This window comes from Nerophis ophidion, linkage group LG10 (assembly GCF_033978795.1).
Source record: "Nerophis ophidion isolate RoL-2023_Sa linkage group LG10, RoL_Noph_v1.0, whole genome shotgun sequence".
In the NCBI taxonomy this organism is placed as follows: Eukaryota; Metazoa; Chordata; class Actinopteri; order Syngnathiformes; family Syngnathidae; genus Nerophis; species Nerophis ophidion.
The window spans coordinates 17,488,856-17,501,338 of record NC_084620.1 but is presented as its reverse complement, the minus strand read 5'-3'; the positions used below and the strand labels follow the sequence as shown (position 1 = coordinate 17,501,338).

At 35.6% G+C, this 12,483-nt stretch overlaps 1 protein-coding gene across 41 annotated transcripts in view; it reads right to left on the bottom strand.

Moving 5' to 3' along the window:
• The window catches only part of LOC133560307 (receptor-type tyrosine-protein phosphatase delta), a 687,524-nt gene that overhangs the window by 121,468 nt on the left and 553,573 nt on the right, over positions 1–12,483 (bottom strand). For 23 of the 41 annotated variants that reach the window (XM_061912692.1, XM_061912722.1, XM_061912724.1 and 20 more), the window contains exon 10: positions 2,990–3,135. In XM_061912692.1, coding sequence (XP_061768676.1) covers positions 2,990–3,135 — 146 coding nt within the window. Of the gene's footprint in view, positions 1–2,986; positions 3,136–12,483 lie in introns of all 41 variants that reach the window. The other 18 variants (XM_061912688.1, XM_061912687.1, XM_061912702.1 and 15 more) reach the window with 1 other exon arrangement.

Here is a 12,483-nt window from a genome sequence, read left to right as displayed (position 1 = left end):
TCACACACACTGGATTGAGCATTTCAAACATTTCATTGGCCATGCTTGCAAGCTAGTGTTGGAAGAAGCGAGGAAATGTTTGTGTTTTGAGGAATGAGGCAAACATGCAGTGCAATAAGCCATGCCATTAACTCTGATAATATGTCAGGAGTATAAATACATATTTCATACACACAATAAAATACCGTAAACTAGAGTAGCTTGTTGGCTAACAGTAGCTCATCCCCTGAGTAGCTTACCAAAGGGTCAAATTATACTTCCTATACTTCTTAAAATGTGTATAATTGTTCAATTCAGACACAGTACCTCTATTTAATGACAAATTACCCCAAAATAGCAATCGTACTATGACCATATTGCTTGAGTGGAGATCTGTTTAGTCCACAAAGTACAATTTTAATGTTGCCAGTCAAATAAATGAAAAACAAATAGCCCACATCTGCTTTTTTTTTTTTTGTTGAAGTAGTTATTAAAAAGGAAATAAATTAAAAACAAATAGCCCACCTCTCCTTTTTTTTTTTGTTGAAGTAGTTATTAATAATGAAAGTTGAAAACCCCTGCTGGAAGCAAATATAGTCGAAATGTTGAGGCAGGAATGAATAGAAATCTTATCAGAGTTGTGCAGTGATGGGTATGGTGTGCGGATGGAAGCCAAAAGAAGTAGGCTAGCATATAAATCATATACACTATATGGACAAAAATAAATGTATTATTTGCTTTAAAGGATATCATTGTCTTTATTATAATTAAAACCTTATATTTTTGGAATATGTCTGTCCATCGAGTGTACAACAAACTGCCACAAACCAAAAGTATATTATATAGTGAGTCTTTGTTAACTATAATATTAAGTCTATTTAAAATGTGTACTGATTTTAATAAATGTGGTGTCCTCTCAAAAAAGTTAAATACTCCAGGGTTCAAGTTTGTTGGAATTATATTAGATGAGAATACATTGACTATGTACATGCTGCAATTATTTTATTGATTTGATTTGTATTATTTGTTAACAAAAATAAAATAAAATAACCAAAAAATGATTAATACAATTAATTGTATACATAATAAAAATACATTTAAACACGGAATTCTAATAATTTAGTTAAAAGGCAATGGCATTGCAAAATGTGTAAAATACTCCAAAATAATTGCAGCTATTTTTCAGATTTTTTATTATTTGGTTATTTTCCAGAAGTAACATTAAATACCAACACATTGTTAAGTTTTTGTTTTTTGGGGTGGAACATTTTTTTCATTATGGCGTTGCAGGAGTTAGCGTTAGCATTTTAAAAATTAATATGACAAAATGTAGGGAAGCCTTTACTATATTAATTAAAAAAAAAAAGCAAAACGTATATACCGTATTTCCTTGAATTGCTGCCGGGGCGCTAATTAACTTAAAACCTCTTCGCACCCGTGCACTTACCAAAGGCACGCGGTAAAAGTAAGCATGCGCTACTTAATTTAAAACCTCTTCTGACTCCTGCGCTTACCAAAGGCATGCAGTAAAAATTTGAGTGTGATGTAAGGATACCATCATGAAAAGCACATTTAATTAAAAAAATGTTATTATGGTCTTACATTTATGTAACGCATGTGTCAAATACATATATACATTTGTGGAGACTATTAGGCTCTTGCCTTTCTATTTACTCTTTGCTCGCTTCCTAGTCACGTGACCGCCACAGTCCAATCAGCTGTAGTTGTATGCCGGTAGCAGGAAGTGACTGGTATGCTCTTGCTCTTGTTATTTACTCTTTGGGAACTCGGTGCTCCCTCCCTGTCACGTGACGAGTGAGTCCCCACGCCGCCAACTCCAGCCGTGCCCTGCCTGTCTGTCGGCTCCACAGGTATATTAATAAAAGATAGCTGCTTACTGTTCTTTTTAGCATACCGGTATTCAATAGCTTGGACCTTAAATCCTACTGAATAGCTCTTAATCTTCTTCCCTTTATGCAATTTCAAATTACGGGTATTGAAATCAGCCTCCTCCATTTTGAAAATGATGACAGGGGAAGTGTCACTCGTGACATCACGAGTTTTACCCGGCGGTAATACTAAACATGTGCTAATTAGTTTGCGAAGCGAGTTTGACCCGGCAGTAATTCAAGGCAGGCGCATACTATATGCCCGGCAGCAATTCAAGGAAATACGGTAGTTGCGATTTAATCGGCATGAAGTTGTACTTTTTCAAGAAAAAGGTGTTTTTGTAAAATTCTGAAAATAAAACCGAAATATTTGACAATGTTATTGAGCTATCATGTTTAAAAGTTATCATTTTATGAGAAAAAAATCTGTAATGTTTCAATCTTACAAGAAAAAACCCCACTAAGTTACAAGAAAACTTTGCAAGGTTACAATATTTTGATAAAAATGTTCTGGTCCTACAAAAATAAGGCTAAAATGTTCCAATAAAAGTACAAGAGAAAACATGTTGTGATCAACAAAGTCGTAATTTTACAACAGGAAAGTGGTAATAAAATATTACGATTAAAACGGCTGAGAAAATTTAAGCCGCAATGTTACTATAAAAATGTGGTATGGTTACGAGAAACTTTCAAAGAAAAAATTGTATGAGGCTAAAATACACCAAAAGAAAGGTGATATATTAAAAGTGAACCTTAATCTTTTGAAAGTAAAGTCGAAAAATATACTACAAAAACAATTCATATCTAGTGTTGATCTATCATCGGTGTTTTAAGTTTATTATTGTTATAAACATTCTTTTAAATGATATTAGTTGAAAGATTTAAATAACACAACAATAAACCTAAAAGTTGTGGGTTGGGAGACGACATTAATGCTAACGTAAGGCCAATATAACACTAAACCGTGGTGAACTTGAACCCTGAGCATGCTGGATGCTAAGTCGCAAAATACTAGTGCCTTGTGGCATTTCTTGCAATGTTATGTGTGAATGTGTGCTAGCAGCCAAAAAGATGTGCAGTTTTATATCGAGCATTTTACATCAGAACAATGGACCTAATACCTCGAATCGCTGGTTGCTCACTTTCTTCCCCTTCTTGTTCCATACAATCTTCGGCCGCGGATCTCCCGTGGCTTGGCAAATGAACGAGGCCACGCCCCCTTGGACGCCTGTTTGGTCATTGGGAGTTCTTAAAAATTTTGGGGGTGCTGCGGAGACACACACACACAAAAAAAGATCCTGTGTTAGACAGCAGTTCATCTTTTTATCAGATTATATGAGAAACACTACAAGTCAAATAAATACTTCCGCCACACAAATACGGATACAAAAGTAAGACTTTTTGTGACAACAAAGTTAAAAAAGATAGATTAGATAGATTATGTGATTGTAAACCAGTTCCCTCTTGCGTGTATACGCACCAATTGACCGATTGTTAGATCAGGCGTTGTACGCACGTGCCAGTCTTCCAAACATAGTAGTCAGAAGCATAGTAGATGACACACTCCATGATCAGAAAGGCCACAATATTTACATGTTTAGGTCTTTGTTTCATCAAGCGTTGAAAAAGTGATGTCACCAGGCCTTTTTTTAAGGGGCCTATTTATATATATATATATATATATATATATATATATATGTATATATATATATATATATATATTAGGGGTGGGCAAATTAATGCGTTAATTATGAGTTAACTCATCAATCTATTAACGCCGACAATTATTTTATCGCACATTTGCGTATGTTTTTTACATGCTTTTATTTTGTTAACGCCTTTTCTTAACAAGATGGCGTCGCTCGGACGGGCTTCGGCATCGAGGGGCTCTTGGTAAAGATGGAACATTTGGCAAAAATACCGGACAATTCTGCGAATTTCATGGCTGGCTTACAGCGTGGTCACTCAAGGATCACTTACGACCGCCAGACAATTCTGGATGTGGATAGATCGGGCCGTTTTGGACTGAATGACGCGTGCTTGCTAGACCGGCTAGCTAGCATGGGAATACTTTGCCGGCTACATCCAGCGGCCTGTGAAGCAGCGGAGCATATGTGTTGTCTGTCTATATATGAATAATGCAGACGAGGCGTGCTGGCTGAGTTCTTAATGTTTACTTTCAGAGCGTGCATATCACAACATACAAGATGCCGTCATGGCAACACAACCTATACCGGGCTACCGCGCATGCTCGTCACTCCTGTTGCATGCTGGGTAGGGTAGTTCTTTTTTTCCCTGTTTCATAACATCACAATATAGTACCATGTATATGCGTTCAGTTTATCAAAGCACCAAGCAAACAATCGGAAAATTCCCATCATATCAATTCCTAGATATGGTCGTAATTATTTTAAGTGCACTACGCGGAATAAACACAACATTATTAATATTGCTACTACGGATAATTTGAACAAAAATTCCCTAAAACAGCCCACTACCTATAATATAGGTTTTTTAAACATAAGATCCCTGATAAAAAAAATGTTCCTGCTGTTACCTCAGAAATTGCCTGTTCAGATGTTATGATTGTGGCTCAGAGATTTGTATGTAGATTATATTTATTTTCCATAACAAACAGGATAACTTAAATACCCTGGCAGTGGCAATAAGCTTAAATGTTTGTATTTACATTTTTTGAGTTGATTTTCATAAAATATGCTATTTCACTGCTACTGTTTAACAAGGACTGATTTAAATTGTGTTTGCACAACAAATGTTTTGGCGCTTTTGTTCATGTGGGAAAATATTCCAATAAAGGTGCACTACACACTACTTTTGAATTCATTATTGGGCTTTGCGTATACAATGCAGTTAATCGCGATTAATCGGAGAAATAGTGCGATTAACTTTGATTAAAATGTTTAATCGTTGCCCAGCCCTAATATATATATATATATATATTAGGGGTGTGGGAAAAATCTATTCGAATACGAATCGCGATTTTTACGTTGTGCGATTCAGAATCGTTTCTCATTTTTAGAAAAATGTATTTAAAAAAAAACATATATATATATATAGAATTTTTTTTTTTATTATTATGTTTTCATCAATCCAACAAACCAATACACAGCAATACCATAACAATGCAATCCAATTCCAAAACCAAACCTGACCCAGCAACACTCAGAACTGCAATAAACAGAGCAATTGAGAGAAAAAAAAAACACGACACAGAACAAACCCAAAGTAGTGAAACAAAAAAAAATATTATCAACAACAGTATCAATATCAGTTATAAATTCAGCACAGCAGTGATTAAAAATCCCTCATTGACATTATCATTAGACATTTATAAAAAAAAATTAAAAAAAGAACAATAGTGTCACAGTGGCTTACACTTGCATCGCATCTCATTAACTTGGCAACACACCGTGTCCAATATTTTCACAAAGATAAAATAAGTCATATTTTTGATTCGTATAATAGTTAAAAGAAATTTACATTATTGCAATCAGTTGATAAAACAATCTCCTGGAGATTTTCTCCTGATGATTGAGGGAACCGCTCATGAAACAGTTCTGTAGAGATGAAGTAGTCTTGTGATTTTTCCCACACACACACACACACACTTGTGTATACATATATATATATATATATATATATATATATATACATATACATATTACATATATATATATACATATACACATGTATTATTATTATTATTAAATATTATTATTATTATTATTTTTTACAAAGGAGTGCAGAAAATGTTTATTTAGAGTAGCCAGGATGGGAGTTTTAATAATCATAAAATTGTCATGATTTATTATTATATCAATCATTATTCACTTAAATATAATTACAAATATGTCAAGTTCCCTTTCTTTTTATAGTGTAAGGTAAATATTATCTGATGATCATCAGTAGATAATAATAATCATAATACATCATTAGTACAATTATTATCATCAAATTATTATTAGTGCATTTATTGTAGGTTTTGTTTTAAAATATTGTGATGCCTCTGTAAATTCAAAGTTAAATCAAAGCTCCTTAATCACACTGCATCTACAATGTGTGCTATGAAATGCAAAAGTTAAACTTAACTTTGCCCGTTGACATAATGCTATGACAAAAACGTGTGGGGTTACAACAAAAGATAATGAAAAAGTTATGGTGTGGCAAGGTTGCAAAGAAAAACATCTTTAGGAGTGAAATCATAGCGTTAATTGAAAAAGTAAAAAAGTCACAAGACAAAAAATGTTATAAAATGTATTTGTAATCTTACAAGTAAAACATCCTAAAGTTACGTGAAAAAAAAAATGCAATATTAAAAAGTTGTAATCTTACAGTAAAAAGTCCAAAAGTTTCCAAGAAAAAAGGTACAGTGTAAGGAAAAAAGAAAATTTGTTTGATAAAGTTATCTTAGAAACTTTGCTAATCCCTTTGCGAAAGCATCGTAAAAGAAGGTCGTCATGATTTGTCCATGACATATTGAGTGTTGGTGTCGCCTTCTGGGAGCTAATTTGTAGCAGAATCTTCCAGGAGTCTTCATTAAAACAACACAGCAACTTGATCGTAAATACCTGTATGGGCAAATGCATAATAGAGCTTCCTAAGGTCTTTGCGACACTCCGATTGGCTGCAACATTCTGTTGGTCCTAATGGGTTACTACTCAGATTCACAGCAGCAAGTGGAGTGTAAAAACAACGAGGGCAACATTGGTGATATAGTGCAACAGTGTTTGCTTTGTGCTAACATGGCGTGTAACTTCCCAAACTCTTTACACTCTCGGAACACTTTTGTAAATGCAATTGGTTTAGATTTGTTAGCATTTTCTGTTGATTTTGAATTGACTTGTTGTGTTCCTGCACTGTTTCCAAAGTCCTGTTTGTCTAATTCATATTATCACAAAAAATTATTATTCCAGTTTCTTGGAAATAGTTTAAGTGGCTTTAGCAAAGAACAGCTGCTGCATGTTACCTGCTCAAACAAATCAGATTTTGGTGAAAAAGGTTTAATCGTACATCAATAAGTTTTCATTTAAAAAGTTGTATTTTCTTGATAAAATATCTTACAATCATACAATAATGTCCCATTTGAACAATAGTAAAATAAATAATACTATTAAAGGGGAACATTATCACCAGACCTATCTAAGCGTCAATATATACCTTGATGTTGCAGAAACAAGACCTCAATCCTTGGTTAGAAGGCGATCGCCGAATAGCATCAATAGCTATTCAATCAATAGCTTCAGTTTCTTCTTCAATTTCGTTTTCGCTATCTGCCTCCATACTCCAACCATCCGTTTCAATACATGCGTAATCTGTTGAATCGCTTAAGATGCTGAAATCCGAGTCTGAATCCGATCTAATGTCGCTATATCTTGCTGTGCTATCCGTCATGTTGGCATCACTAGATGACGTCACAGGAAAATGGATGGTGGATTTACAGATAGCGAAAATCAGGCACTTTAAAGCCTTTTTAAGGGATATTCCATGATGGGTAAAATTTTGAAAAAAACTTGGAAAAATAAAATAAGCCACTGGGAACTGATTTTTATTGGTTTTAACCCTTCTGAAATTGTGATAATGTTCCCCTTTAAGAGGAAAATCATCTTGATTAAAATAAATCTGAATCTTTCAGAAATAATGTTGGAGTTTTGACTGATGTTATGAGACTCAATTCACATTTGTAATAAAATGAGCATTTTTTTTTAAGTTGTATTTTTTCAAGAGAAAGTTTTACAAGAATGATGATATTTTATTTTCTAAATCAAAAAGCTGTAATTATAAAAAATAATGCATTCTTTGGGATAATTAAAACATATTATTATGAGAAAAATGTTGTTGTATTCTTCAGGACAAAAGTTGTAATTAACATTTTTTTCCCACAACGTGTTATATTACTGTCAAAAAGTCTGGGTCAGAACCATATTCCTATTGAACCTGGAGTGGCAGATTGATTGGACGGCGAGGTCCATCTGTCCTCCTGTGGGGTGACTGTCCTCCTTTTTATCAATCACTTCATGGCAGGCCATTAGGTAGGGCTGACGACCGTCATCTTTGTGTGTGTGTGTGTGTGTGTGTGTGGTTGTTGGATTATGCGGCAATGGTGTCGACATTGAGAAAGACGGAACAAATTAACCTGTAGGACTCGTGGAAAGGCGCAAAGAGTCCATGATATCACCAATTCTCTGCAATGAGGCTGTAATTTGTTGCTAAAGAAGCATATTTTTTATCGGGATTCAGCATCCGCACTCCAACCTAAGGGCAGCTGATGGGTAATTGATATGCCGCTCGGGGTCTGTTTGGCATCCATGATGGACAGCTACGACATTACGAGGCGAGATCGGCAGGGTTCGAGTCATCACTGAGGCGTGACATGAAGCTAATGGCGTTTTCACAGACACAGCCCGGCCAAATCGCCGTTGGTAGCGCTAGGCTGACAAGCATCCATTATGTCGACGTCCTTATGGCATCTCTTGCTTTGACAGCAACAATAGCTTCGATCTTTACTGTGGACCAGCCTATTGTTTGGACACTGCCTTTCGAAGGATAACTACAGTACTGTGGAGCGCAGACCTCCGCCAAGGACCAGCTGTTTGCAAATTGCCATTATTTAAAACATGACATTATAACAAACTACACGACTTAATAAGATACTCAAACTACAGCCACAGTTCGTATTTGATTCATTATAAAAAAAAAAAATGTTTTTGGTCACCTTACAAAAAAATAACAAGAACTTTGCAGTACAGGGATATGCAACTAAATTGTTTAGGGCAGTGGTTCTTAATCTTTTTTCAGTGATGTACCCCCTGTGAACATTTTTTTAATTCAAGTACCCCGTAATCAGAGCAAAGCATTTTTGGTTGAAAAAAAGAGATAAAGAAGTAAAATACAGCACTATGTCATCAGTTTCTGATTTATCAAATTTTATATCAGTGCAAAATATTGCTCATTTGTAGTGGTCTTTCCTGAACTATTTGGAAAAAAAAGATATAAAAATAACAAAAAACTTGTTGAAAAATAAACAAGTCATTCAATTATGAATACATATTTCTACACATAGAAGTAATCATCAACTTAAAGTGACCTCTTTGGGGATTGTAATAGAGATCCATCTGGATTCATGAACTTAATTCTAAATATTTCTTCACAATTCTTTAACATCAATATTTATAGACTATGTCCACAAAAAATCTAGCTGTCAACACTGAATATTGCATTGTTGCATTTCTTTTCACATTCATATTTTGTTTAAGTATTATTCAATAAATATATTTATAAAGGATTTTTGAATTGTTGCTATTTTTAAAAAATCTCATGTACCCCTTGGCATACAGTTCAAGTACCCCCAGGGGTACGCGTACCCCCATTTGAGAACCACTAGTTTAGGGGGCCACAGTTCCAGAAAGCTAAGGACCAGGAGTTGGATTTCTCCCTTCACTATTAGCCTTATTTTGTATACTCAAACGAACCACCGTGTTCAAGAGTAGACATTCAATCTTGCTCTATTTTCTCAGGGTTACAGAAGCGTTCGGCTGTTTTTAAAGGACCTTCTGCAAAAAAATTTAGTCAAGTCTGTGACAGCACTCAAAAAATTGCAAAAATGTGAGTCTCTCACAAGTTTGTTTTAACTGAATTTGCCAGTTTCACATTATGAACAACATTCTACCGTATTTTTCGGATTATAAGTCGCTCCGGAGTATACGTCGCACCGGCCGAAAATGCATAATAAAGAAGGAAAAAAACATATATACGTCGCACTGGAGTATAAGTCGCATTTTTGGGGAGATATTTATTTGATAAAATCCAACACCAAAAATAGACATTTGAAAGGCAATTTAAAATAAATAAAGAATAGTGAACAACAGGCTGAATAAGTGTACGTTATATGACGCATAAATAACCAACTGAAAAGGTGCCTGGTATGTTAACGTAACATATTATGGTAAGAGTCATTCAAATAACTATAACATATAGAACATGCTATACGTTTACCAAACAATATGTCACTCCTAATCGATAAATCCGATGAAATCTTCTTCCTCGATGTCGCTTCTAAACAACTCTGCCAACTCCAAAGGTATTCGACGCTTCCTTTTGTCGTTTTCTGCTGCATATTTCACTACGTCCAGCTTGTAATCTGCATTACATGATTTCCTTTTCGGTCCAATTTTTGTTCAGCCCTTCTCAGTTTTTATAAGTTACCGCCAACGATGAAATGATCCATTTTAATAGCTACGGCAGTAGCATATAGCAGTTAGCATTCCATGACCCACAATGCACTTCTGCCATGACACTCCCCCGCCAAATTCTTATTGGTTGACGTGTTTGTGACGATTGCTGACGTGTGTGTGACGATTGCTGACATTTTCTTCGTCTTTTCCGCGAATGAGATCAATAATATTTTTTGATATTTTACGGTAACGTGGTAATAATTTCACACATAAGTCGCTCCGGAGTATATGTCGCACCCCCGGCCAAACTACGAAAAAAACTGCGACTTATAGTCCGAAAAATACGGTAACTGCCAAAAAAGAGAGTATCTTAATGGGTGCCTTGTAGATTACCTAATTACTTATTAAAATTAGTTATTAACTACCATGAATTGATTAAAATGGAAAACTTATTTGGGTGTTACCATTTAGTGGTCAATTGTACAGAATATGTACTGTACTGTGCAATCTCCTAATAAAAGTTTCAATCAATCAAAACAGTTATTTAACAGATACATTCCTACAAAATATATAACAATACTGTTTATTTATTTGCATTTCTCCTCAACATCCAGTAACAACATTGGTTGATTAATATCATCATGAAAATTCAGAATAAATGCCAGTAGCACTAATCTGATCAGGAAAATAAATGTTATCTTTTTACCGTCTGTCCTTTTCACCTCTCCAGTGATTATAGAATGTGTCTAGGTTGATGACCTTGTCTACTTTTTGCTTTCTTTTAAGCGCATCAGCTGGTCCAAATGTGTCACTTTCAAACAGTTTCTATAGATGTTGTTTTGAAGCCTATTTCACAATCTGCACTTGATGCTTGAAATGTAGCACAGTATACCCACAAGCTGTGAGATCTCCTTTCGGTCTTCACATCGGCATGCTGCAGCCACCATATCTGAAAATGTGCTGATTGATCCATTTTGTTTTTAATGATTTAAATTAAGCGTATTCAGTGTTAATGGCTCCATATATGTGAGTGGTGGAGAATGGCCTCACACTTAATTTGCCAGTATGTATGTGGATCCTTACATAAAATTAATGTCTGATCTCAGTGCTTCAGTGTCAATTGCAGACCACTCTTCCAATTCATCCTCTGGAAAACGAGCATCCAAGTGATCACAGAGCTGACGAATAAAACGAGTGACCTCCCTGGTATTTCTGCTATCAGCTGATAAAAAAGTTGGCACTGATGCAATTACCTTTAAACAGGTCCAACACAACATACAAACCTACAAAACAAGTCAAATTGTAAAATGTGACCAGGGGCATCGAGAAAGCTGAGTGGAGACTGTCGAGTAGGTTTGTACGGTATACCGATACAGCGGAACCATTTAATTAAAAACGGTACTATACTGCTTTTGTTCTTCTGCTGCGGTGACGTTGTCGAGCTGAGGAGCATGTTGAGCGTGACAGCGCGCACACACTTACCGAGCGCACAAGCAGAAACTGCGAGGAGAGGAAAACTGGTATCTGGACTTCAAAACTATCGATCAAGGTGACACTTTAAACACAGAAGCGTCACGTTGCAAGCAGTGATTTAGAACGTACCTTGCCAAAACTGGCAAGACCACCTGCGCTTCAAACTTCGATAAACATTTAACTAAACCCCCTGTTGTGCGCATATAGATACGTGGACGGGCACACAGCTGGTTGGCTTAATACCAAATATTAGCTGAGTCCAAATCGCCCACGTCGCGTAAATTTACACTTGTGAAATTACTGAAATTTGTTACAAATTCCATCATATTGAACAATGACTGTTTTACCTGTTACATGTTCTATCTGTGTACTTTTGATGATAGTATTGAGTTGATTATTCAATGATGACTTGTCCAGGGTGTACCCCGCCTTTCACCTGAATGCAACTGAGATGCAGCTCCAGCACCCCCTGCATCCCCTTAAGGGACAAGCGGTAGAAAATGGATGGATGGATGGATTTTATTTGTCTTTAAGTGCAGACCAAGAGTGGCAAACATAAATCATGACACATTTAGTACAATGTCAATAAAGATGTTTTATTTTATTCCAACTTAATCCCAGATGATGACAGGATACATGCAATATATACAATTATAAATTGTTCTCTGAGTGCAACAAAAAAGCCCAGTGTGTTTATTGACTTTTATTTTTTGTGTTAATCTTTTATTTTTTTCCTTTGAGTGCAAAAGAAACCATAAGTTTAATGTATTGTAAGATTTTTTAAACAAATTAAGCCAAAAAAGACTGCGATGAGGTGGCGACTTGTCCAGAGTATACCCCGCCTACCGCCCCAATGCAGCTGAGATAGGCTCCAGCGACCCCCCTCGAGCCCAAAAGGGACCAGGGTAGGAAATGGATGGATGGAAGCCAAAAAGGATTTTTTTTGTGGT